The sequence below is a fragment of the Cebidichthys violaceus genome, unplaced genomic scaffold, assembly GCF_023349555.1.
Source record: "Cebidichthys violaceus isolate CVI_PGR_0920_01 unplaced genomic scaffold, fCebVio1.0.p SCAF_17, whole genome shotgun sequence".
Classification (NCBI taxonomy): Eukaryota; Metazoa; Chordata; class Actinopteri; order Perciformes; family Stichaeidae; genus Cebidichthys; species Cebidichthys violaceus.
In genome coordinates this window covers 8,865,927-8,892,714 of record NW_027176340.1, presented here as the reverse complement: position 1 = coordinate 8,892,714, position 26,788 = coordinate 8,865,927, and the positions used below count along the sequence as shown (strand labels likewise).

The window sequence follows — 26,788 nt, the reverse complement described above, 5'->3', positions numbered from 1 at the left end:
TTTCATAAATTTGTGTCTGTAAACTGAACTGACACTAAAAGCAGTGGCTTGTTTTGCAGTCAGGCTTAATTTATCTGATGATTCTCCTCTGTTGCACTCTTTTGGTCTTTTTCTTCCTTCAGTGTTCCGATTAAGCTTGTTGAACTTGAAAAATGTTCTCGTTGTGAAAACACAGAACCCATGAACTGAAAAATGGTGCAAAAATTCAGGCATGTTGACTGCTGTGGTAATCTTTCACTACATTTTGTCAGATTGAGGCTCCGTAGAATATTAATGAAGAAAAAGCAGAAAGTGGTATAAGAAAAGTATAAAATGATGGGACTACTGCGCAGTATAAAGATAAACTTGCAATTTCCGTTTTAATATTTCTTTACTGGTACAAAAAAGTATATATTTTCATTGTTCAAAACACAATGACTAAATCTCCCCCAGAGCTATTCCAAGTTGGACTGTCTGAAATTATACTATTTTTAAATAATCTAAGCCTTTTGACTCTAAGGCTCTAAGGCTCTAAAAAGGACCCATCAACTCATCAACCATGAAAAGCTCTCTTCACAGCCTTTGTTCCAGGCTGGAACACGGAAACAATTTTAATTTATCTAGTAAGCATATTCAAATTCACAATTTATAATAACGTAGCACATCATAATATAAATTTTATATAATTATTAATATTATATTATTATTAATACTATTAATATAGTAATCTGACTGGGACAATGGAGGGAGAGCAAAAAGTTTTTTAAAAAGTTCACATTTTTAAAGGGATATATATATATATATATATATATATATATATATATATATACACATCTTGAATACTGCCATTAATTTGGGCTCCGGAGAATTGGTTTGTTCCTAATATGAAACAGTGAAAATGAAGAGGGACAAAAAACAACCCTAAAGCAAGAAAAATCAGCTTGAGCATGATCCATTAGAGTGCATCACACTGTTTTTAGAAAGTCTCTACCATAAGCAAATATGGAAATATTCCTCTGAATTCAAATGAGAGCCAGTGCACAGTTCCATCTTATTAATAAGGCAGCACGGCCCCTTGTGTGCATGTGAATGTAGAACGGGACCTTGATATAAACCCAACGTAAACCTGAGCGCCAAAGTCATTTTGATTCCAATTTGTGGAGTTATCCATTAGCCACGTGGCTGAATGCTTCATATTTAAAAATGTAACAGAGTTTACGACCTGTAAACGGCACTGCTTGGAGCGTTTCTATCTTAACAAGGGGAGCTGCTGCCACTTTGCATCACACAGCATCAATGGGAAATGTTTTTCACGCCCGTTTTCCTCTCTACCACGTTTCAGCGTTTCCCCTCGCAGGCACTGACCAAGAAACCACAGAGAGCTTGATTACGTTTTTTTAAATGGGATGGAGTGAGATACTGTTAAGAAAAAAAAAAGTATACAAGTATCTAAATAGCTGAGTAATGAGGCCGCAATTTGACCTGGTCACATCATCAGTCTAAATCCTATCGACAGGACCAAAACAAATTGCACAGCCAAAGGGTACTTGTTATCAAACTCACTCTCTATCCAGACCACTCTCCTCTCACCCTTCCTCTCCCTCGCCACTCTTTCATGACGGCTAATGAATGCAGATGGTGCTCTGGGGGATGCAGTGGTCTTTTTACAGGGGTTATGTGCGCGCGTTGTAAGCTCAGCATGCTCCAGTCAGGCTATGGTGAAAGGTTCAATTGCTTTGGCGAAGCCACCACCTCAATAAACAAAGGGGCTAAAGAGGTTTGTTTGCTGGGTCCACCTTGGCTTGACCTCCGTAGCTCAGGGACGGGCGGCGTGATTACCTAAGTGTCAGTGCAGCCCGGGGAGAACGGGGCCGGGCTACTTGTGTTGGCCCCCTCTCTCCCTCCTAATAAATCACAGGGATACGCGCGAAAAAAACACAAGAGCGGCACGAATGTAAAACCAAAGGGCCGGCGATGTACGCCGGAAGATTAAATTGTTTATCCAACATGTTGGCAGTTGCAAGTGGGATTTACCACTCTACTGTCAGTAATCATCAAGTGTATTCAGGAAATGTTTTCATGTATTGATTAGATCAGGGGTCGGCAATCTTGTCGATATGAAGTGCCGTTCTTTAATGTTCTTGTTTATCAGTGTGTCCTTTTAACGTTAAGGTTAATTATGACACCACATCCAAATTTTATCTCAGACGGATCTATACATTTATTCCATCCCTATAGCCAATGCGCGTAACAAAATAAAAAAGACGTTAAAAAAATGTCTCCTATAATTAGCACATTGTAATTACATATGACATCACTACACATGAAGGCTGCCATCCTTATGAAAACATCCACATCTGAGTTGAAATCATTAACCCTACCAACCTTCCACCAATTTTGTTCACCAGCAATAAACGTAACTAATTCTGGAAAGAATGAAACGGGCCAATTGGAGGAAAGGTATAGGGCTATAGTGTGACATTGGTACTGTATGCCACTGGTGGCACGCATGCCTTATGTGGCCTTCCCCTGCGTTAGATTATCACATGAGAAAGTGAAAAGTAAGCATGTGGTGCACCGTGAGCGATGTGGAGTTGCCATTCATGCTGCTTTCACAGCCTTGGAGCCTGGCTGCAGGTGTTTCTCCCATTCAGCCAAAACAGCATTAGTGAGGCTGACCGCTGATGTTCTGACTCGCTATCAGCGTTCCAGTTCAACGGTATTGGAAAAGCTCTGTGCAGACCATTTAAGTTCTTTAAACTCAGAAAAGTATTTCTTCACTTTGTGCACAGGAGCATTATTTTGTTGAAATAGGAAAGTGCATTTCCCAAATTGTTACCACACTATTGTCTAAATTACAATTTTAAGTTGCAGCATTTCCCTTAACGTGAACTAGTATATAACCAGGCAAAACAAAAGTACAGACACGTATGTGGACAAGGGACGTGTTGACTTACTGTATATTTTATCTCATGTTTCTTGATTGTAATTATGAGGAAAAACACTGCATACCACATCCATATTGCACACTTAATTTAACAAGGTTTTAAATGGCATCTCAGAAACAAACATTCCAAAGTCACTGTTGTCTCGGAGCTCATGTTTTGGACATTTTGCATGTGAGTACACAACAGTTTTTCTTGAGTGAAGATTAGTATGCAGTGTATACTTTATAGTTATAGTACATAGTGTGAACATATTACTTACACATATACCCTAACTCATTAAACATTTAGTCGCCTCCTATGTCCTGTATGGCTCGCCACAAGTGAATCTGAAATTAAACTATGACATGGTTGAATTATTCAGGAACTGCTAAAGTCAAAAGTTACAATGACTGAGAATTAATTCTGCTACCACAGCCCTTTTCTTCGTCTGTCTTTGACAAACGGCTTTGAATGTTACCAGCCAATTATATGGCTGTTTTCAGATTACATCGGGACCATGATTTGAGGTGGTATGGCCCTAATCTACCTTCTAACTGGCTTTAACAGCTGTAATCATCTATTGGTAAGCTGGATCACCGTAGGGAGGTTCAATGTTGTCAGTCAGCAACCTCAAGTGGTCATAGCCTATATCACGGGAGTAAAGGAGGAAGTCGGAGGGTGACGTACTGTTTAAAGATCGACAAAGTCCGTCACCATCAATCAAATGCTGAAATAGACATTTTTAGGTAAACAAAACGGTTAGAATTAACTTTCATCAGTAAAATAAACCATGAAAGGGTTCAAGTGTTGAAACAAAAACACGGACAACTACCAGATCGGACAACGCTGTGGTAGCGACTTGGTAGCGACAATTACAAGGTAACCCGTCCCGGAAGCATACCCTGTTTTAAGGTCCATTTCACTCTAAATGGGACCATAATTTACTGGATGAACATCATGATGTATTGAAGAAAACCTGAAACTAGCAATTGAGACCATAAATTCATATTCACAATGTTTGCTGAGGGAATAAATCAAGTGAGAAGTAGGGTCATTTTCTCATAGACTTCTATGAAATCAAACTTCTTTTGTTTTGTTGTTTTCAGCTAACGTGGAGCTGTGTCCCTCCAGCCAATGTGTGCCTCTAGTGGAATAAGGCTCATTATTTCACAGTTTCTACCGATAAGTCCAGGGATAAGGCCATCTCTCCATTAAGGGAAATAACATTGAAAGGTATTGTCCCCTGCCACACACACACATGCATGCACACACTTACTGTACTAGTATTACTATTTTTCATGTGATTCTCGACTTGCATCGCTGCAACCTCACGGTAAATCTGTTCTGGTGAGCAAAGACCGCAAGACAGCTCGGCTAATTCTATTAGTTTCTGTTGAAAAAGTCAGTGAGGTGAACTGTGGCCAACACATGCTACTGACCTGAGCTGTAAGGAATTGGTTTTGATAGTTTTCTCAGGATGCAGTCAGTGAGAGAACTATAATCCATTGGACTTACCCTACAAGTGATGTGCTATAATATTATTTATGATGACATTATCGGCTGTATCATATCTGCTATGATGCATCTCACAGTGTTGTTGTGATGATGTATTGTTCAGGGTGAAAATAAATGGCTGTACAATTCTATTTTTAGGAGCTTTTTCCCAATTTGTTTTCATAAAACCTTCATCTAAAAGCGTTAAACATGAACAGAAAGAGTCAGTTTATTGTCTCCACATACATGGCTGGGAAAATGAATTAATTCATAAACGTAGGTATGCAGGGACAATCAATGAGTGATGTTCTGTTTTCTCAACAATTTTAAGTCAATACAGTCTATTCAGCAAAACACTTAAAAGATACTGCCAATGTATTGTATAATTCATATTTGTTTGTTATTTTTCTTAACGATTGACAATGCTGCTGTCTGTTCTCCAGCTCTCCTGGAAGTCAAAAGCTACCATTATTTTAAAAAATACATTAAAAACTGTTAATTCTTTTTTAGACTTTTCATGGGAATTGACTGATATAGGGACAGTATGAATTAACAAAATAATACCAGTACGTTTCTTTAATCCTCAGCCTCTCCACTTACACTGTTGGTAGCAGCCAGTAGTAGCAGCCTTTGGTTGATCTGGGCAAGGTGCCCAGCAGAAATAACAATGAGGAACACATGCAGTGTTGTACTTTACCTATGTGGCTTCTGTGTGACGATGCACTGGTCAGTTGTCCCCACAGAGACACCATACAGACAGTCAGCAGCAGCGCCCTTCTGCACATCCTCTGTAGGTCCCTCTCCCGCATTCTGGAGAAGAAAAAGAAAAAAAAGGATAAAAAAAGAATCAGCGGTGTGCCATATTTGTATCACACAAACACTCAGATGTGCAGGTTGGCTCACTTGGGCTCATGCCAACAAGCTCCCACAGCTTCAGCTTGGCAGTCAGAGGTGGTCAATTATAGTAACTCCTGAAATCACAACGCTTGGATCTCCAGAGCTTTAAATGGACTCCTTTTCTGTGTTGAGGATTTAGCCTGCTGAGAACCACACACAATAAGGTTGCCAGTGCGCAAAGTGTGGCTACTAACCAGGAAATGTAAATAAATACATTAATAACACATATCAGTGACAGCATTAAGGCCCAGTCACACACAATCACAGCAATCAGTGAATTTGCTCACAGCGGCGGAGTCAATCTGTGCTGATTGTTATGCAGTAAGTTCAGCTTTGATGAACTTTGACATGTAAATTTGCTCGGTTGAAGAATATCAAGTCGTCTTGACACTGCTGACCTCTGAAGGCAGAGAGCAGAGTCCTGCTTATTAGCTGTGCTGCACGGTCTGGCTTTATTTAACTTCCTCTGTCGGAGTATAAACATGTCCAGAGAAGAGGAATGATTTGCAGACAGTTGAGAGTTGACGATAGAAATACATCCTATGAATAACTCTGTGTGAACTTAATGTTCCATTAGACACCGTGCTAACAAGCTGGCTAGCTGTCCGTTAGCAAGCTAGTTAGCTGGATAAGCCTTTTCCCCACAAGGTAAAAATGTTTTTTCGACAAGCCTTTCTTTGAGATGTCTGTCTCTGAGATTTATGCCTCCACCCCCAAAGAGTGCTGCAGAGATGCCGAATTTTGTAGATTAACCCGTAAATTAGCATCGCACTGGCTCCCTCGACAAAAAGCCAATGGGATTTTTCCATTGGATTTTGGATTAGTGGAGAAAATGTGGTAAACACAAGTTGATGATACTTTTTACATTTTGTTCTGTAAAAAGATCTGTAAAAGCTTCAAAATTCACAGGAGGGGTATTACTGTAAGGGGCCGAGGGGCAGGGTAACTAGAGGCATCTACATTCCAGCCAGAGGGCTCCACCCACTTCCTCAGGAGAGCATTGGGATCAGGTGTGGGAAAAGATACACCTGGAGCTGATCTCCTCATCAGGGAGGGGAACAAAAGCGATGCAGGGAAGCTGATCAGAGAGGACATGATTAAAGAGGAACAGATCTTCTTCCCAAGATCTCCAGGGTGGGAGATAGTTGAAACCTGTCGGCTAGCGGCCCGGCTGAAAGAGTTTAATTTTTCTAGTTTTGAGATAGAGCTCTGGACTGAGCTAGGTTTTCTGTTTTTTGTGTTACTTGGAGTTTGTTTGATTAAATACCCTGAGAAACTGCGGAACTGACCCTGCCTTTGATTGCTGTGCTGCTGCTATTTTCTGTGTCCTCCATATCATCCTGTTTCTGGTATTTACTGACATATTTCATGTCGTATTACAAAACATTAAAAGCCACAAACTTTATTTCAGGCATCTAACCAAAAACCCATTTAAAAAACCCATTGACTTTGAGACAGGGAAAGCAAAAGTACTCTATAGAATGGAGGAGAACGTTTCTGCACATCTCACTCTAGACAGTTTTCATCTGGACTATTTCTTCAGGAGAAAATATTCCCATATAAAATGTATTGGGCACTGATTCTGGAAAGATATATTTCAATGCTGTGAGCACCACAAATTCAATTCCATTCACCTGCAAACCTACAAAACCTGGACTAGGGCTGGACGGTATGACCAAAAATGTATATCACGGTATATTGTAAGATTATAACGGTTTCACGGTATATCACGGTATTTTTTTTCGCGTTAATGCATTACTAATTAACACCGAAAGTTATTTTATCGAGCGTTTAATTATTAAGCGGACATTTTTAACACAGCGCAGCTAGGTGGCAGCTGTTTGTGCGGCGTATCTTTCGTCTCTTCCTGCTTCCTTCACCTACATTCCCCTGGGTCCTAAGACCCTCCAAGTACAGCTTCTTATCACCCTCTATGTACCAACGTCCATTTATAACAAATACCACACATATTACATGGTAATCAGCGTTGCATATGTGTCTAACCAAAATACCCCAAAAAGCAAAAAATAATAATTTAAATTATTTTTTTAGAGTTTTTAAAGTGTTTCTGTTTGTAATATGTCCAATAAGCATATCATTATCATTATCACTACAAACTGTTAAAATGTTTGTTAAAATTTAACAAACATAAAAATATGACGTAGATAGGTTTGCAGTTTTCAAGGTGTAAATTTCAGATTGCATCTATTACACACATGAAAATAACTCACGTTTTCTGCTGAGGTGATGTAAGTTGCTCGTGTTACCACCAGCAGCAACAACAGTGGCTCCAAACTCGCAAAACGTCGGATTTTTTAAAACCAAAACACTTCCGAACAGCAGACACAGCTCCTCTCTTGGGCACAAACTATTGGTGCATCTCCGGTCTCTCTTTGTTCCTCCTGCATCGCTCTTTTCTGTTCTTTAAGTAACGCGACAGCTGTTAACAGACTGTTGTGCTAACGGCTAGTTACCGAGCTATACCCAGCATGCTGTTCGGTGGTGAACAATTATTAGTGTTACAAATTGTTTGTGTCACAAACTGTTGTGTGCCGTGGTGTTGCCCTGTTAAAGAGCGTTAGTTGTGGGTTATTAATTGTTGTGTTATAAAGTTATAACCATAATTTAGGGGTCCCTCTCACTACATAACTAGCTCCAACCGTAGCATTGTTCGCAGCGAACAATATATTTTGCTTCCTGTTGAAGAGTGACAGCAGTTGTTTCGGCTATATCGGTATGACGGTATATGAAAAATTCATATCATACGGGAAATTAAAACCGGTATACCGCCCAGCCCTAACCTGGACCAGAACAAAACAATTTACACAAGTTCATCTCCACGAAGCATTAAGTACCACAATACAATTGTACTTCAAATAATTAACATAAATCACCCTAAACATTATGTCTATGTTGCTGACAAAAAAATGTCATAACTTGAAATACAGTTTTCTTAACTGCAAAATACCTGTCCATGTGTAGAGAAAATAACTTTTCATAGTTACAGTTGACATATTTTGTTATTCATCTGATGATTATTCATCTGATGAGAGGTCAAGTCCTGTGTATATAGGAAAGTATTCATGTGTACAATAATGCTACAATGCTGCAAATAATGTGAAACTTTGAATTTAAGCAGTTAATCCCAAAAAAACAGTAATAATAAAACTTTTTAAAAATGTCCCCATAACTTTCACGTGAGGTCAGGACGGCCAGTTCGCCATATCACAGATGATTGAGTCGGACTCACTGGACCTCGACAGTGGGTATCAGCCTGCTATTGGCCACGTATTTCAACCAGCATTTTCCTCCCCTTACGCTTTTCTTTCCCCTCCGAGTTTTGAAAATCGAGGGTTAGCATCTAGACACAACCCTGTTTTGCAAGGGTTTTGCTGTATCTGTGCTCGTTCTGTTAGTGCTGCCCAAGACAATTGAAAGAATTACAAACAAGCCAGAATGATGATGTGTGGAGCCAGACCTTTTATTTAGCGCTGACACAGCACTGTGAAGTTGGGTCTGGCTTTGCGAGACTACAGGTGATTTGACTGTAGCCTGTCAACCTGGGTTCTGTGTGTGACAGTCCACCTGTCCCCTGAAGTGGAGAAAAGTACAGAAGGTCAATTAGATCCTAACTGATCCTGTCGCTGTGTCGGGGATAATTAATAGTTATGAATAATTAATGAAGGTAGTGCCTCTCTCACTTTGGAGATGCACATATTGTTCCAGCTGCTGAATGACGGCTACAGGTATTTGATAAACACAGATGAAAGGATCTTACAAACAGCTGTAAGTAACAAGAAAACTTAAGATCCTATTAACTTAAAAAAAAAAAAATAGAATTGCCGCCTTATGGTTGTATTCCTCCGGCAAACATGTCAAGTTGCAGTTTACATTTATGACCTTCGAAAATGTCAAGATTTTATAATTTTATCCGATTAGACATTTGTGTGAAATTGTCATAATTAGCATATGAATTCTTGAGTCCAAGTTGATGTTTGTGCCAAATTTGTAGAACTTCCCTCCAGGCGTTCCTGAGGTATTCCGTCCACGAGAATAGGACAGACGGACAACCCCAAGACTTTATCAATACCACCGTCTCAATTGACGTTACACTTTTTATACAATGGCCAGTACCTTTATATGGCGCTGGTGTGTAGGCCAGCACCGGATATAAAAATATGAGGCATTGCCATCATAAGACCATGGTACTTTTTCATTTGGGATCACTGGTGATACTAATCACATTAAGAGGCATTGAGCAAAGTGAATGAGGCAAAACTAGAAATGAAAGGCCTTTAGTTGTTTTGAGGTTTGTAATGTTTACGGACCAACCTTGGTGCTGAAATGAAGATATAAAAGCCTGTTGCTCAGACTCTGTCTTGTGTGTAGAGTAAGCCTATTTAACCAATATAACTATGTTTTTTTTCAAGATCGAGTGCCTTGCAAGGTTTCCTCGCGTGAGATTAGTTTGAGCAGCGTGAGACAAAGTCTGAAAGCCGGCGACTCATGCCAAAAGTGTGAGTTGGCAACCGTGTACAAACACACTGCAATTCATAACACCAATTTAGATCCGGAGACAGCTCGAACAAATAAAGTCTGTTTACTCTCTCTGTCTCACTCTCTCCCACTTGCTGTCATCCTGCTACCTGGGAGGTGAGTAATGCTGTTTGTGTGGTCGGTCTTAATGTGCTCAGCTCAGTAATCTTCATGTACTTTCAGAGAGCTGTTGTCCAGTAATGCTCTCCATCTCCACCTGAGAGGCCTGTGGAGAAAGTGGAGCAGGCAATGCAATCAGCGGCTCATCTTACTGCCAACAGAACTGGCCTCCAATCTCGTGAGAAAGCAGTCGCAAATCACAGCCCTGCTTTGAACTCCGTTCCAGTGCAGCCACTCAAATTAGTGTAAGCGTCGTGGGTGTATGATAGGGAATGAATCAGTCCAACACGTTCTGGGTTTTCCTCATAACTTTAGTCAAGCTTCCACGGAACCGCACCAAGACCAATAATCACACTCTCTCGCTACTCTTCTTCTCCCGTCACCCTATCCCCATCACATCAAGCCCCTTAAACAGCGCTGACTAGTGGTCATATCTGATAATCACAGTATTTCAGTCTTACACATCTTACCCCCTTTACAAAAGAAGCGTCCTCGCTTCAAAATAGCTGAATTTATAAGCTACAGAACACTTATCAACTTACACTAAACACCAATATAAACAGATGTAAGTAATAAACAGAAACAACAACAAGGATCATAACAAATAATAGAACAGCATACATATATATATATATATATATATATATATATATATATATATATATATATGTATATATATATATATATATATATATATGTATATATATATATATGTATATATATATATATGTATATATATATGTATATATATATATATATATATATATATGTATATATATATATGTGTATATATATATATATATATATATACACGTGTATATATATATATATATATATATATATATATATATATATATATATACGTGTGTATATATATATATGTATATATATACGTGAATATATATATATATGTATATATATATATATATATATGTGTGTCTCTGTAAAGCTGTCGGTACCTGTCAGGTTCCCTGCGGGTGAAGTCCTGATGGTGGCGGCTTACATGAGAATAGCGTTCCGGAGAAAATTGATGGGAACGTGAATATCTGGATGGGGAATGTCCATAGCCTGAGCTCCATGCATTTGTGGGTCTATCTGGGCTCCTTCCATGAGGTGAGGGAGATCTACGAGGTCGCACCTGTATGTTCCTTTCCCAGTGGCGCCCACTGCTTCGCTCATCCAGCTTCAGTTTCAGTGCACTCAGGTCATGACTTAAATCTTTTACAGTAGAAGTCAGATTCTGCTTCAGTCAGAATCTGTCAGACTGCTTTTCTGAGTTCAGGGTCATTTTCATGTTCAGAATTTACTCACGACAATGGGCCGACATCTCTGACAGCGACATTAGCTGGAGACACTGGCATTATCAATGTAGCTGCTTGGCGAGCACGCTGAGCTTGGGAGGCAAATTCAAAAGCTTCAGTGAAACTTTTCACTCTTTCATGACACTTGACTTGAAGCTCTTGATCCAGACCAGCAATGAAGCGAGACATTTTCATATACTCTGACGCTTTATGCTCAAAATCTGGAAAAGCTTCTTTGACAAGCCTGCATACATCGGCAGCATAAACTTCCATTGCTTCATTAGGCAGTCTTTGGCGGGCGTTAGGGAATGTTTGAAATGATGCAATTATGTCTTTTTGGCCGAAAGCTGTCTGCAAGTGCCTCTTTGTTTCAGCATAGGACCTCTGAGTTTCCCGAGGCAGATTATCCCAAACAATAAACAGTTCTGGCGGTAGTCTAGTGGGTAGCTCAGCTGCTAACACTGTACTCAAATCCACACCACTGTCCTTGTAACGGGCCTCTTGAATTACCTCGTAGCGGCGAGCCCACAGTTGAAAAGACTCACGGCCATCGTTGTGAAATGGTGGCGGTAAGGGAATGCCTCGTGGCGCTCCCGATGCTCTGCTGGTCGGCGGCAAAACTTGTGTTGGCGCTCCACTTGTGCTCGCGCTGGCTTGCGGCTCACCTGCGGGGAATGATTCATCGTCAGACATGACGAGCTTTCTCTCTTCTTTTCTTCAGCTTTCGGACAGAATTAGATGACCGCAACACGGTTTCTAAACTCACTTGAAGCTAACAAGCGGGGAGAAATAAATAAAAGGAGGTGGTAATGACTAGCTGTCTTACTGTATTTCAAGCTAAACTAAGCTAGCGGGTAGCGTGACTGCCGTTAGCCTTTAGCTTCAGCGACTCACAAAGTTGAGCAGAATCCCAATGGATGATATTCCACGAGAGGACACATCCCACCGCTGCCACCAGTGTAAGCATCGTGGGTGTATGATAGGGAACGAATCAGTCCAACACGTTCTGGGTTTTCCTCATAACTTTAGTCAAGCTTCCACGGAACCGCACCAAGATCAAAAATCACACTCTCTCGCTACTCTTCTTCTCCCGTCACCCTATCCCCATCACATCAAGCCCCCTAAACAGCGCTGACTAGTGGTCATATCTGATCATCACAGGATTTCAGTCTTACATTAGTAAAATGCTTGGTTGCATGAAAAGAGATCAACTCTTGCTTATCTGGCAGAGGCTCGAATATGAGGGAGATGTTTTTTGCCGTGACTGCCTTTGTACTGACAGCCAGAGCTGGGTGAGATCTTAGCGAAAGGCTCTAATTCTGTACAGTATCAGACTGTAGGAACGAAGATTGCCCGGTAGATAGAGAGCTTTGCCTTGCGGCTCAACTCTCTTTTCGTCACAACGGTGCGGTAAAGCGACTGCAATACCGCCCCAGCTGCTCCGATTCTCCGGCCAATCTCACGTTCCATTGTTCCCTCACTCGCGAAGAAGACCCCGAGGTATTTGAACTCCTTCACTTGGGGTAAGGACTCATTCCCTACCCGGAATGGGCAATCCACCAGTTTCCTGCTGAGAACCATGGCCTCAGATTTAGAGGTGCTGATCCTCATCCCGACCGCTTCACACTTGGCTGCGAACCGATCCAGTGAGTGCTGGAGGTCACAGCCCGATGAAGACATCAGGACCACATCATCTGCAAACAGCAGCGATGCAATCATCAGCCCACCGAACTGTAAACACTCCTCCCCACGACTACGCCTCGATATCCTGTCCATGAATACCACAAACAGGATTGGTGACAAAGCGCAGCCCTGGCGGAGGCCAACCCTCACCGGAAACGAGTCCGACATACTGCCGAGAACCCGGACACATGGATGGGTGTATGCCCAAGCCCCCTCCAGGATCCTGCCGAGAACCCGGACACAGCTCTCACTTTGGGTGTACAGGGATTGGATGGCCCCCAGAAGTGGCCCCCTCACCCCATACTCCCGCAGCACCTCCCACAGTATCTCCCGGGGGATCCGGTCATACGCCTTCTCCAGGTCCGCAAAACACATGTAGACCGGATGGGCGTATTCCCAAGCCCCCTCCAGGATCCTTGCGAGAGTGAAGAGCTGGTCCATTGTTCCACGGCCAGGACGGAATCCGCATTGTTCCTCTTTGTCTTCCTCTTTTGAACAGGGGAACCACCACCCCGGTCTGCCACTCCCTAGGCACCGTCCCAGACCTCCACACAATGTTGAAGAGACGTGTCATCCAAGACAGCCCCTCCACACCCAGTGCCTTCAGCATTTCTGGACGGATCTCATCAATCCCTGGGGCTTTGCCACTGTGGAGTTGTTTGACTACCTCAGTGACTTCCACCAGGGAAATTGATGATGCTCCCCCATCAGCCTCCAGCTATGCCTCTACAATAGAGGGCATATTAGTCAGATTCAGGAGTTCCTCAAAGTGCTCCTTCCACCACCCGATTACCCCCTCAGTTGAAGTCAACAGAGTCCCATCCTTACTGTATACAGCTTGGATGTTTCCCCGTTTTCCCCTCCTGAGGTTCCGGTTGGTTTTCCAGAAACACCTTAGTGCCGACCTAAAGTCCTTCTCCATGGCCACTCCGAACTCCTCCCACACCCGCTGCTTTGCCTCCTTCACGGCAGCGGCTGTAGCCCTTCGGGTGTGTCGGTACCTTGCAACTGCCTCAGGAGTCCTCCGGGATAACATATCCTGGAAGGCCTCTTTCTTCAGTCGGACGGCTTCCCTGACCACCGGTATCCACCAGTAGTCCACCGTAGCTTTGGCAATAGAAGCTTTGAACATTGCCCATTCCTGTTCGATGCCCCCAACCTCCACAGGGATGCTAGAAAAGCTCCGCCGGAGGTGTGAATTGAAGATCTCCCGGACAGGGGCCTCCTCCAGACGTTCCCAGTTTACCCGCACTACCCGTTTGGGCTTACCAGGTCTGTCCAGAGTTTTCACCCACCCTCTGACCCAACTCACAACCAGATGGTGATCAGTTGACAGCTCCGCCCCTCTCTTCACCCGAGTGTCCAAAACATACGGCCTCAGATCCGATGATACGATAACAAAATTGATCATCGACCTTCGGCCTAGGGTGCTCTGGTACCACGTACACTTATGAGCATCCTTATGCTCGAACATGGTGTTCATTATGGACAATCCATGACTAGCACAGAAGTCCAACAACAAACGACCGCTCGGATTTAGATCAGGGAGGCCGTTCCTCCCAATCACGCCTCTCCAGGTATCCCCATCGTTGCCCACGTGTGTGGGCAGAACTATGGAGTCCCCCACTGGAGCCCCATACAGGAATCAAGTCAGGGTCTCTAAGAAGGTCAAATACTCTGAACTGTTGTTCGGTGCATATGCACAGACAACAGTCAGAGTTCCCCCCCATAACCCGCAGGCGTAGGGGTAAACTCCACCGGGGTAAACTCCAACGCAGCAGCACTCAGCCGGGGATTTGTGAGTATCCCCACACCCGCCTGGCGCCTCACACCCTGGGAAACTCCAGAGAAGAAAAGAGTCCAACCCCTATCCAGGAGTACGGTTCCAGAACCGATGCAGTGCGTAGAGGTAAGCCCCACCAGATCTAACTGGTAGCGCTCCACCTCCCGCACAAGCTCCGGTTCCTTCCCCCACAGAGAGGTGACGTTCCACGTCCCCAGAGCCAGCCTTTGCTGCCCGGGTCTAGTCTGATTTACTGATGTAAAAATAAAATCAAATGTGGGGACTTGAGAGAGGTTGCAGTTTTCCTATTGAAGTCAATTGAGTTTTCTGACATCAAATGTATCCTGTGAAGTTTGTGAGTGCAAGGACACCTATGCAAACTGGTGATGTGAAGGTGGCCGTAACTGTCCAAGAAATGTAGCATTGTGCCAACAAAAGAAAGAAAGAAAGAAAGGAAGAATTTGCTCTGCTAATGTTATGAGAGGGAGGAAATGCATTCAACAAATGTATTAGGGCTTAAGGATAAACACAATGCATTTTGGTAAGAAATAGTGAATGTAAACAACATCATTATTACCTTTAACTTCTAAAAGGTAATTTGAGGAACTGCATGGTAAAGTACTTCACAGTGGCTTCAACACTTAGCTCTTGTGGTTGCCTACAGTCATTGTCTGAATTTGTCTGACTTCTCAGACCATTACGTTAGTGAAGAGAAACACACTGCAGCATCCAGTGTAAATGATGTGGCTCTCTGGAGACTAACCAGTTAAATTAACTCCCACAGAGCTAGAAAACTAATTTTCACCTGTACTCCCTGTAGTTTCATACAACAACAACACATTCTGGTTCCAACACCAGACCAGATCAAGTGGTTAATAATTACCACTAATTAAAGATTCACTTTGGTAAAACAAAATAGACAAGTGTAGTACTTCTCGTGCAATCTCACTTTTAGTTCAGTACTTTTAATATCTTTCACCTCTGTTTATCTTGAAAAAAGAAACATTAGGCGCACATTAAGTATTTCCGCTCCTGTAAACACAGAACTTACTTATTTGCAGGTATTGATAACAAGAAAAGGAGAAAACTAATAAACCTGCTCTGACAGCTGAACTGCAGAAATAATTGGAATTTGAGCTGTTGAGGATGAAATGTCTCGCAGTTAGTTTGTGACTGTTTTATTCCAAACAAGATTTAAATCTACTCAAGCGTCTTCTACCACAGCTTCCCTCTTGTATCTGGCAGTGTTCAGGTGGCCTGTTGGAGCTGGTTAACAGGGTAATTATTCCACCTGATGGATGTGGCACTGAGACCAGGTGGCTCATCACAAAATGGCCTGATCAGTGTAAATCTATTTCGCGATAGGTTCAGGCAGATTTGTACATGCTGGAGGCACACATACACATTTAGTGGGATATGCAGTTTGGATAGAATTTTACTTTCATAGGTTTCTCCACAGTATCACATCTCCAACCTGCGCACCTTTTGTGTCAATAACACCCTATTCAACTGTGCATCTAAGTTCTGATTGGCTGACTTTTTTTGTATTAAGATAGTGAGAGAATGTATTAAAGGCGCAATGTGCAGCAGGATGTGATGAAGTTACAGTGATGACGTTATGTCAAAGACTTCTATGTGCTGCAGGGATATCTAGTGAAATGAGCATGCTAACAGCTAGTCCCGGCTAATACCACTTGCAAGCAGGCTGACCCAGACATTTTCTAGCTCATTCTGGGGGATCCCGAGGCGGTCCCAGGCCAGCTGGGAGATGTAAACCCTACAGCGTGTTCTGGGTCTTCCCCGGGGTCTCCTACCAGTTGGGCGTGCCCGGAAAATCTCCAGTGGGAGTCGCCCAGGAGGCATCCTGATTAGATGCCCGAACCACCTCAGCTGACTCCTTTCGACGCGAAGGAGTAGCGGCTCAACTCTAAGTTCCCTCCGAGCTCCTTACCCTATCTCTAAGGCTGAGCCCGGCCACCCTACGGAGGAAACTTACGAGGTCCCTATAAGCCGCGACCTTGTTCTTTCGGTCATGACCCAGAGTTCATAGGTGAGGGTCGGAACGTAGACCGACCGGTAAATTGAGAGCTTCGCCTTCCGGTTCAGCTCCCTCTTCACCAAGACGGTCCGATGCAGCGCCTGCTTTACTGCTGCAGCCGCACCGATCCGCCTGTCGATCTCCCACTCCATCTTACCCTCACTCGTGAACAAGACCCTGAGATACTTGAACTCCTTCGCTTGTGGTAGGCACTCCGTCCCCACCTGGAGGGAGTAATCCACTGGTTTGCACCATGGCCTCAGATTTGGAGGCGCTAACTCTCATATCCACCGCTTCACACTTGGCTGCACACTGCCCCAGTGAATGCTGGAAGTCACGATCCAAGGAGGTCAACAGGACCACATCATCTGCAAACCGCAGAGAGGTGATCCCGAGACCCCTGAACCTGACGTTCTCCACCCCCCGGCTGCGCCTAGATATCCTGTCCATGAAAGTCACAAACAGGACCGGTGACAAAGGGCAGCCCTGGCGGAGGCCAACACCCACCGGGAACGTGTCTGATTTATTGCCGAGAATACGGACACAGCTCCTACTGCAGTCGTACAGAGACCGGATGGCCCGTTGAAGTGGGTCCGGCACCCCATACTCCCGCAGCACCCCCCACAAGAAGCCCCGAGGGACCCGGTCTGACATCTAACTAGGCTATTTAGCAAAACACATCAACAACACAAACTGTACCTGAAAAACATTCCAAATGGTGTTGACATGTGGTTGTGATGTGGCTGTTGTTCTTGTTGCTGTGGTCTTGTCAAAACTGAGTGAAGCAAGCTATAACTTAAACTATACGAAGAAGCCACGTGTGAAGATTAGAAGATAAAAGTGTTATTTTGACTATTTAGAATGTTGGAGGAAGGTGGGAGGAGGTAAGAGGGTTCATTAAAGGTGCTGCATTACACATTGCACCTTTATTGAACGTGTCTACAGAGTCACAAAATATTCACATTCAAAATGTTCACCTTCAATATCGTCTCCTGGTGACTAAAGCCAATGAATAATGTTTTCATGGTTGTGTTTACGCAACTCAAAACACTTAAGTTGAGGTTAGGTAAAGATTGCACGCTGTGTCCCGCACAACTAAGTACTAATGTAATTGTCATAGTTTGCTGTTTTATCAGTTAGTACACAAAGAATTCAATACAAATGTTTTTTTTCTTTTCAATCAAAATCATCAATAAAGTTTGTTTTCCAAGATCTTTCTGGAGCTGCTTCACCACAAGCTATCTACTTTTTTTAATCAGCTGTGAGCAACACCTCTATTTTTTTTCTTTTTGCACTGCATTGTGGGAGAGTATCTATCAACTGCACACGCAAAACCCCAAAATCATTAAAGCTATAATCCGCCAGCTCGCCGTCGACGTGTCCTAATGCTCCCAATCTGGGATCTTGCACCTTTGACTTTATTCCCTTTCTTATTTCAGGATGTATGCAGCTAGTACTAAATTGACACTATATCTTGCATATCATTTGTGTTGCATAGCAACCGCAGCACAGTAACACTCCTCACACCCTTTGATCTCCTGCTATTCCTGTTAGTGAGTCTCACTGCTGCTCATTGTGAAAAAAAGACTCCTCTTTGATTACGGCCTAAATGGATAGACATAACCGACACGCAAATGTGCACACACACACACACACACACACACACACACACACACACACACACACACACACACACACACACACACTCACACAATCTTTCACAGGACAAACTTCTCCCTGAGCACCTATTGTCTTGCAGCAGCAGCAGCAGTGGGTAAATGGGACTACTAAGAAAGAGGAGTGTGTTTACAGCCGATACGTGACACCGAGTGGACGAGCTCGAGAAGGCTGCTGTGGTTGGAGGGCAAAACAAAAGCAATGCTGCTGTTTATGTCAGGCGTTAGCACTGTTTACCTCCCCTCTAAATATGGCACACAGTTGGTTGCTTACCAGCAGTCATGCCCCGGGCCGAGCCTTCGCTCAGTTACATAAACAGTTATTACACTGACATAGAATACATGCTGAAACAAAGTACATCATCACTTTACGGTTATGTCCTGCTGTTATATTTCACTTAATATCTATGGCCTTGATTAAATTAATATCAACGTAACCATAATCATCTTTGTAGTTGTTAAAATCATCTCATTGTCTGTATCAGCTCCATCAAATGGAAATATTCTAGATGTGTTGTGCGTCATCTTGTACAAACTTCTCCAATATGCAGCCTGATATATTTAACATTGTTGGAAAATTGGGGATCACCACTTCAATGTAAAAATAAAGTTTGAAAATTGTTTGGCTTCACAGCTTGAGTTTATAATGACGGAATAACAAGCAATGAAACTGCTTGCTAAGAGGTTAATGAAGCAACCTAGAGATCTGAAAGCATTTTATTCCTCTGATGATTTACAGCAAAACTCACTAAGAGGTAATATTAGTATATATGAGGTTATAGATGACTAATGATTATTTTCATCAACGATTAAATTGCCCATTATTGTCTCATTTATTTGTTTAGTTTTTAGTCAGGCATTGGAAAAAATGAGTTCAAGCTGACGTCTTTTGTCTGTCTAAAATTTGCAAATAGTTACAATGGAAAGGCTATAACTTGGGAGTTTTTAGCATTTTTGCTTTAAAAAAATTATGGATACCAAAATAAATACTATTTTGATTAATCAATTTATCGCCTAATTATTTCAGCTCTAATTATACGAATGGTCAATTAAGCCAAGACTGCAATGTGTCTGAATGACTAAATTAAGAAATTAATGAATAAACGTCAGACTTAAAGCTTTACAATTAATACTGTAAAAATCCACTTTTCCTTAAAATACTGAAGCAAGAACTTACTTTAACAATTCTGTTTCTGTAAACGTACACCCTATGCAGAAATGTAATATACAAAAGTTGATGTATTCAACCAGTTCATTGACCTTGTAATAAACTCAAAAGAAAGGATCTTATTGGGAAATGTGTTTACAAGAATCCAGCTAGCCCGAGGGATGTAAAATATTTAGAGCAAATCATTTTATATCGAGTGCTCCATTCCACTAATGTTTGCAAACATACTATGTACTCTTTAATTTCAGTGAATGGCAGGTAAGTAAAATCCAACACTTGTAAGTGTGCTGACATAAAGCGCGCACTGTTTGACATAATTTTTAGAGTGTTAAGATAATTAAGGGGAATTGCCATTAATGTCTGAATTAAAGTAGATGTCATGAGTGTTGAAGACAAAATAACAACCTTATGTTACTTGTGACTTCTTCTGCCTTCCTCTCCTGCGTGTGAGAAGCTCTCTGACATGTACAGGATGTCTGTCCCTTGTTTTAAAGTGTTTTTCCTGATAACAACAATAAAGAGAAATGCACAAGTGTCTTGGAAGCAGAGCTGATGCCGATTCAAAATGCTGTCGGAACAACAGTTTCACAGAAGGGCTGTAATGACAGGATGAGCGGGAAAGCGCGCTACTTAAATCCCTAGATGAATGGATTGAGGGAATGGCCATTTCCATAAAGTGATAGAATTTGCCCCCAGTGTGTTTTTGTACCCACAAATCCTGAGCAATCCTACAGATAACTTGAAACAGAAAAAATATTTGCACATTACACAACTGACTGCAAGGGGGAAATCACAAGGCAAGTGACAGGTGAGCATCAGGCAGCCTGTCAGCAGCAGCTTTAACTCAGCAGGTTGCCTGACAAAATTATAAACTTCTTAGGGAATAGTGCATGGAACGTGATCAAATGCACAATTAACACTGCAGCATATGGCTCAGTTGGCAGTCAACTGCAAAATGTTTTAAGTATGTAAATATGACAGCATCATACAAGGATGGCAAAACTAAAAAAAAAATTCTCATTTATGTCTTTCTGTGCTCCAAAATCTAAAATAAATGTAATAAAAATGTGTCCAATTTGCACAGCCGCAGTAAGAAGGACAAAGTGCAGAACATGGACATTTGGCACAATAACAAACTCACATATTGACATATCTAAAACACATTGAAAGCCTGTTACACTTAATATATATTTCATCTAATTAACTCAACCTCATTATCTAAAAACACAGGCACATTTTTTCATTCTTTAGCCCATTCACTGTAAATCAAATATAATTGGTATTACTGTCAACCATGTTCGAGATCGTGACATGTTTTTAGACTGGTGGTTTCATTACAATTCTTTGAAGTACACAAGTTCATGAAAGCTCTCTGAATAGATTCATATTATTGACAAGCCATAATAATCCTGAGAGAACTTCTGAGTTGATCAAAATGTTGATAGACGCTGATCTGAGTCACCTTCAATTAATAGAGTGTACTCACAAGAAGCTTTACAAGCTGCTGAGAGAGCTTTGGGGACTTTTTCATTTTACCCGTAATTCGTATCTCAGGCAGCATACATGCTACCCTCATCTTGGTGAGGGTTGGTGAACTGTAGCCTGAAAAGAAAAGTGGAGGGAAGACTTTGGTCTGGAACAAAGTATTTCTGCATGTTTTGGGGTTAAAATATGAACTACTGTAAATAAAAACATAGATTAAATCATGATCCATGTCTTTACATTAGTTATATAGAGTTACTATTGTCTTAAATACACTAGAATTAAACAACTGATCGGATAATGTTGTAAAGGTCACTGCTCTTTGTAGTCAAGATGGAAAATAAGCATGTTGGTACATTGTGAGTTGGTGTATCAATGATTCAGCAATTTAGCACTTCTATTTTTTGTGTTACACTAACTTTAATATGGGAAGCACAATAACCAATTTCACCATCAATTGTTTTGCTGATATAAATGAGCACAAACTGTAGCAATGGCGTTCATATATTCATATTTTTTGTTGAATTTCTGGCTTTATTGTGACCCTCCTACTTCTGAGACCAAACCCACACCCATGACAATATATGTAAAGAAGAAGGAAAAGAAAGTGTGGCATTTTGGAGTCCAAAATACATCCATTCAGTCAATATTATGTGGCAAGAATAGTGTGGCACATTCCCGCAGTTGTGTTTTTCAACCAATCAATTAAAGCTTGCCCCACTGTGCTCAGGGACAAGAGCAACAGTGTTGGAAGACGCATTAGTCTGCACTATTTAACAATGGCTCCTAGACATCCGGTGAACAAATTGCCATCCATTCAGACTATTTTTCTGACTGGGGAATTTGTGGTTACAATTGTGTTTTATAAAGATAGCGAAAGAGCAAGAGAGAAACAGATTTCCAATGTACAACAACTTTATTTTCATGGTTACTTCTGGTTCAATAACTCGTTACAATCAAACTTTATATGACTCGCAGACTCAAAGTTATGAAAAGCAGCAGTAAATTTAGTGGGCAGGGTTGGAGGACAGTGGCCATGTTCCAGCATTCAACCCCCCGCCGGGCTTGGCGTGGTGTTATTTTGGAAGCGGCAGAGCAGAGGAGGCCGAGTGCTTGAATCCAGAAGCCAACATTAGGCTCAGACATTTTGGAAAACATCCCCTCGGGTGCCGAGGCAGAGGTCATCTCAGTGGAGCTGGAGTCCTCTGACACACTCGGCTAGTCCCTTTATCTGGTTCTGTCCCTCTCTATCTCTCTATCTCCCTCGCTATTGTGGTTCAGCGTGGTCGACTCGCTTCTGACTCACCCCGTGTCCTCACAGCATGTTCTGTGCCACTGGACACACGGTACAACGCAGCGGGATCAGATAGCTGTCCTAATGCATCATCATACAGCACAGGCACGGGGAGCAGAGGAAGAGTCGGAAACTGTAGGTTTAAAAGAGAGCTGCTGGCTTTAAAAGCACACTTTGGGTTTTTTTCTCCATTGAGTCACATTCTATGCAAATGAAAGCCTAAACTGCATTCGGCACGCTATACATCTTCATCCAAGCATCACAATGAGGGTTGGATGAAAATTCTAAAGGGAGAAATAAATTCATGACATACTGTGCAGTTACATTTATATACGTCGGCATTCAGAAATTTTTAATATGCAACACAAATGATTGTGTCCTTTTTAAACTCCTTAAAGAAGAAAGTTTCCAGAATGACGTTGATGGAAATAATAAATTTGTATTTAAACTCCGCCATCCAGCATTTATAAACAGTTTATAAACAATTAAAATGGTTTTCAACACTGATATGTAGTTGTATGCATATATACAGACTTTTTTAGGTCTTTAATTGTGTTCCTCAACAACTAGAAGTCTTAATGTAAAGCAATAACAGATCATGAATGATTGACAACATATATATCAGAGATATTATATAAAATATGAATGTGAAATATGTTTTATTCATTCATGACACAATTATTGATTGAGTATGTATTATTAAGTTCTAATACAGCTGAAAGCTCCCCGACGCATCTAACGAATCAAGAGGTTTTTCAACGAGATCAACGAGGAATCTTCAAGCTCAACATTAATACATGAACACATTTATATATATATTATAATGTTTTATAACATACTGATTTGTGTGTAGTAAGATTATTATGATTACAGCTGTTATACTATCTATATACTACTTAAATGCTAAATACCCATACATTTTCTATATTTAGACAAATAGTTATAAGTCAATAGTAGAAACAGTTTTCTACCTGATACATAAATCTGGTTATAGTTTTGATTTCTAGGTTTAAGTCTCGAATTTGAAACTTTGTATGAGTGAGGAACTTTTTCCCCAAATTTTAGCAGAGCTGACAAAAGATAACAACATGCAAAACCTAAAACCCAGTTACAAATCAAACACCACATTATGGTGATAAATGATGTCATGGTTGCACTGACATTTTTTACTCACACAGAGATCATGATCTTGAGGATACTTTGTAGAAATTTGCATTTTCAGGTTCATCGAGTTTTCTAGGTCATTTTCCAAAATGATTTCCCCCTCAGCAGTTCTGTTGTCATGTCTGATATTGAGTCAGTCACAAAATGCTTAAAATGCATATTCAAAACCGTGAAAAGTATTTTGACATAAACTGAATACGTGAGCCAGGCATAAGCTGTAATAAGATCAAAGTAATGCTAAGTGGATCTTCAAGCTTTATTTCCACTTTTCATCCAACAATGTGTCTGCTGAAGCAGAAAATTATTCTGCTGCTTTAAAGCAATATAAGTCACTCTAGAATAAACACTCGGGTCCTCATACTCATACGATTAAGCTCTAACGACTGACTGAACAGATAAGAACTACCAAAAATTGAAGCCCAAGTAAAATGACTAATGACGGCACTAAACCAACAGACCAACAATCTCTGTGTGTGCGAGTTAACGTTGACTCCTCAACCGTTTTCAGGAGCTGAAGTGGGAGCCATTTCTAACGCCGCTCCATCATTTCCTCCTTCCACATAAAACCGAATTTTACCTCCACGAACGGCGCAATGCAGTCTTGATTGCTCCCTGCGGCCCTCTTGTTATTGTAACGTCAATTTTACCTTTATTGGATAGTGGACAGTGCAGAGGCAGACAGGAAATGAGAGAGAGAGAGAGGTAGTGGTAAGTGGGAACCAGCACCCCCATCTAACGTAGTTATCTATTCTATGCAGCATTTGCTAATCTAACAATGATGGATTGAGATTAAGTAAATGCTCATAGTTATAATCTCATGCCCAATGCAGATTATACAATATCAGCCTAATGATGGCTCGACCCGACTGACATGTGGCAATGGGAAAAAAAATAATCACCAGGTGTTCACTTCCTCCTATGTAATGTGTCCCAGAGGACGACTATTGATGCAGCCTGTGGGACGTCTCACAACGACCGCCTAGTTTGACAACCTCATCATCCATGAGGCCATGCACAACGTGTTAACATGGGGAGGGAAAGAGGAATGATGTTCTATTCTGTTTGGATGAACCCATAACAATTTAACTATCACATTCTGATTATACTAAATCTGTCAGTGCAACATCTCCCTCTGCACACAGCGCATTTGGTTGTAGGTGCTGCTGTCTGGTTAAACACTAAAGTCTGTCTCCGGAACATCCCTTTTCATGCCTATGTTATCCAAGTTGAGTGGACGATAGCGAGCCATGATTGGTCGGGGCCCACTGTATTTAACACGTGGAGGTAGTCATCTTGACGTCACCCATTGGTTTGTGGACTGCAGTTTTGAAGCCTTGAGATTGGTATTTTGTCCGTTGCCCTCTTCTATTTTTGCCACCAGAAGAGACACGAGAGGGCGGAGCCAAGTACAACCAAATGCTGAAGAAGTTTTAGGTGACCAAAAAGGTTGCAATTAACTTTAATCGTTATGCTTTATCGTCTATTCTAATCTAAATGGGACCATCATTTACTAAATAACTACCATTTCAGCATGGTTTCACTTTTCAGAACCAGAGGTTGCTGCCTGGACGGAGTCAAAAACATTGTGTAGTCTGATCCTGGCCTTGTAAGTAATGTCTTTTTTGGCCTTCTGATATATCACTTTATTTTTAAGGTAAAAAAAAGATATTAATGCCATTTTTCAAATATTTTTGTAACCCTTCCCCCATTCACCCTTGAAGACAGCATACAGCAAAAATATGTTTAAAGATACCAACACTTCCTCCATCAATCAATCTTTCTCTATGGCATATTCCAACCTACCACTCCTTGACAGCTATGCATTGAGACTCGGGATGATCCGGTACCAAACCTCTCCTGACCTCCATTCTGCACCAACGTTAAATAGACTGGTGTGCGTCTCTCAGAAGAGTGACAGCTTCATGATGTCACCACTTTTATTCAGTGAGCTGCACATTGCACGTCAGCAGTTACTCTACTGGGTCTGAAATAGGCCAATTCCAACTTTAAAGATGGGCTGTAAAAAGAAATGAATGGGAGTGGGGTGGTCCTCGGGCATTAATGCAGAGCGGGTGGCGATGGCTCCTGAATCCTGAATTTAATCAGTCTTGATTCAAGATCAAGATTGAAAATTAACTTTTATTTTGTTGTTCACAGAGACAACATTCACTGGTATTGCCGTGTTCATGGCCAGATTGTGGCACAGCAGAGCTTTCTAGGAAACAAGCCACCATTGCCAGTCATAGTACCACTTAAATAATGAGTCCCCATGCTGCTGCTGCTGGACTCTGTTCTGCATCATAATACGTGTAGGGTCAAATAGAATAACTTGGAACTACTGTGCTGCACCTCATTAGCCCCCCTTTAGGACAGCAGAGTATGTGCCAGAGACTCTAAAGGGCAACACTTTGGGACATAGGCCAGTATTCACGGGGCTCCAAGACAACACTGCGCTCCAGCACCTAAAAGTCCACCAATACCTCTCTGTCCATGCCAAATGCATTATTTACACTGGAGCAAGGCAGGGTTCCCGTACCATTTGCTTCAGCAGAAGTAGCTTTGCATGCATTCATAAATAATAAACGCGCAGCACAGCGCGTGGGAACGAGGAAGAGCAAGCATAAAGAGGAGCCCAGTCACACAGCGTGAAAGAGAACAAGGCTGCTTAATCTGGGCATGGTACAACGCTGTCCATGCATGTGAGTCACCCATGAAGAACTAATAGCCAGATGACAAAATGCAGACAGAAAAAACAACAAGGGCGAGCAGCCGCACAAGAAAAACAAAATTTGCATCTCTGGCAACATTTGGGCACAACGCCATCGTGTTAAACTGATCTAATCACAGTCTTGCAGGATGAAGAAAAGCAGAGAAGGGGAGGCTCCGGATGAGATGGATATTTCATGTTCTGTAAAGTACAATGAGAGGCTTTCACTGACACTTATGACAGCTAAGCTGAAACACACTGAAACACGCTCTATTGCATGTTTTCATGCAGCTGCCACTTATCTAATTCTCCTTCTAAGCTGCTGGTGAGAGTTCCACACGGACTGTCGGGACTGATGCCACAAAGATGAACAAATCTTTTCAATGGGATCAGACGTCACCCGCCGAACCCCCCACCAATCTAGCGAGGATTTGCAGAATGTTTGCATTAATTTTTCATAAGAGAGTAGCTAATAAAAGTTGTTACAGCCGATAGCCCAGAGAGAGCAGCGGCCGTAATTGGATGTCTAACTGAGTCCT

General features: G+C 41.8%; 1 protein-coding gene across 6 annotated transcripts in view; it reads right to left on the bottom strand.

The window, feature by feature from the left end:
• tafa3a (TAFA chemokine like family member 3a) overlaps positions 1 to 26,788 on the bottom strand; it is a 94,236-nt gene that overhangs the window by 27,751 nt on the left and 39,697 nt on the right. The window contains exons 1-3 of one of the 6 annotated variants that reach the window (XM_068711745.1): positions 6,219 to 6,562; positions 5,304 to 5,440; positions 5,098 to 5,210 (exon numbers count right to left, since the gene is read on the bottom strand). In XM_068711745.1, coding sequence (XP_068567846.1) covers positions 5,098 to 5,209 — 112 coding nt within the window. In that variant the 5' untranslated portion in view covers position 5,210; positions 5,304 to 5,440; positions 6,219 to 6,562. Of the gene's footprint in view, positions 1 to 5,097; positions 5,211 to 5,303; positions 5,609 to 6,218; positions 6,563 to 7,528; positions 7,610 to 8,775; positions 8,821 to 10,912; positions 10,943 to 26,788 lie in introns of those variants that run through there. The other 5 variants (XM_068711748.1, XM_068711746.1, XM_068711747.1 and 2 more) reach the window with 5 other exon arrangements.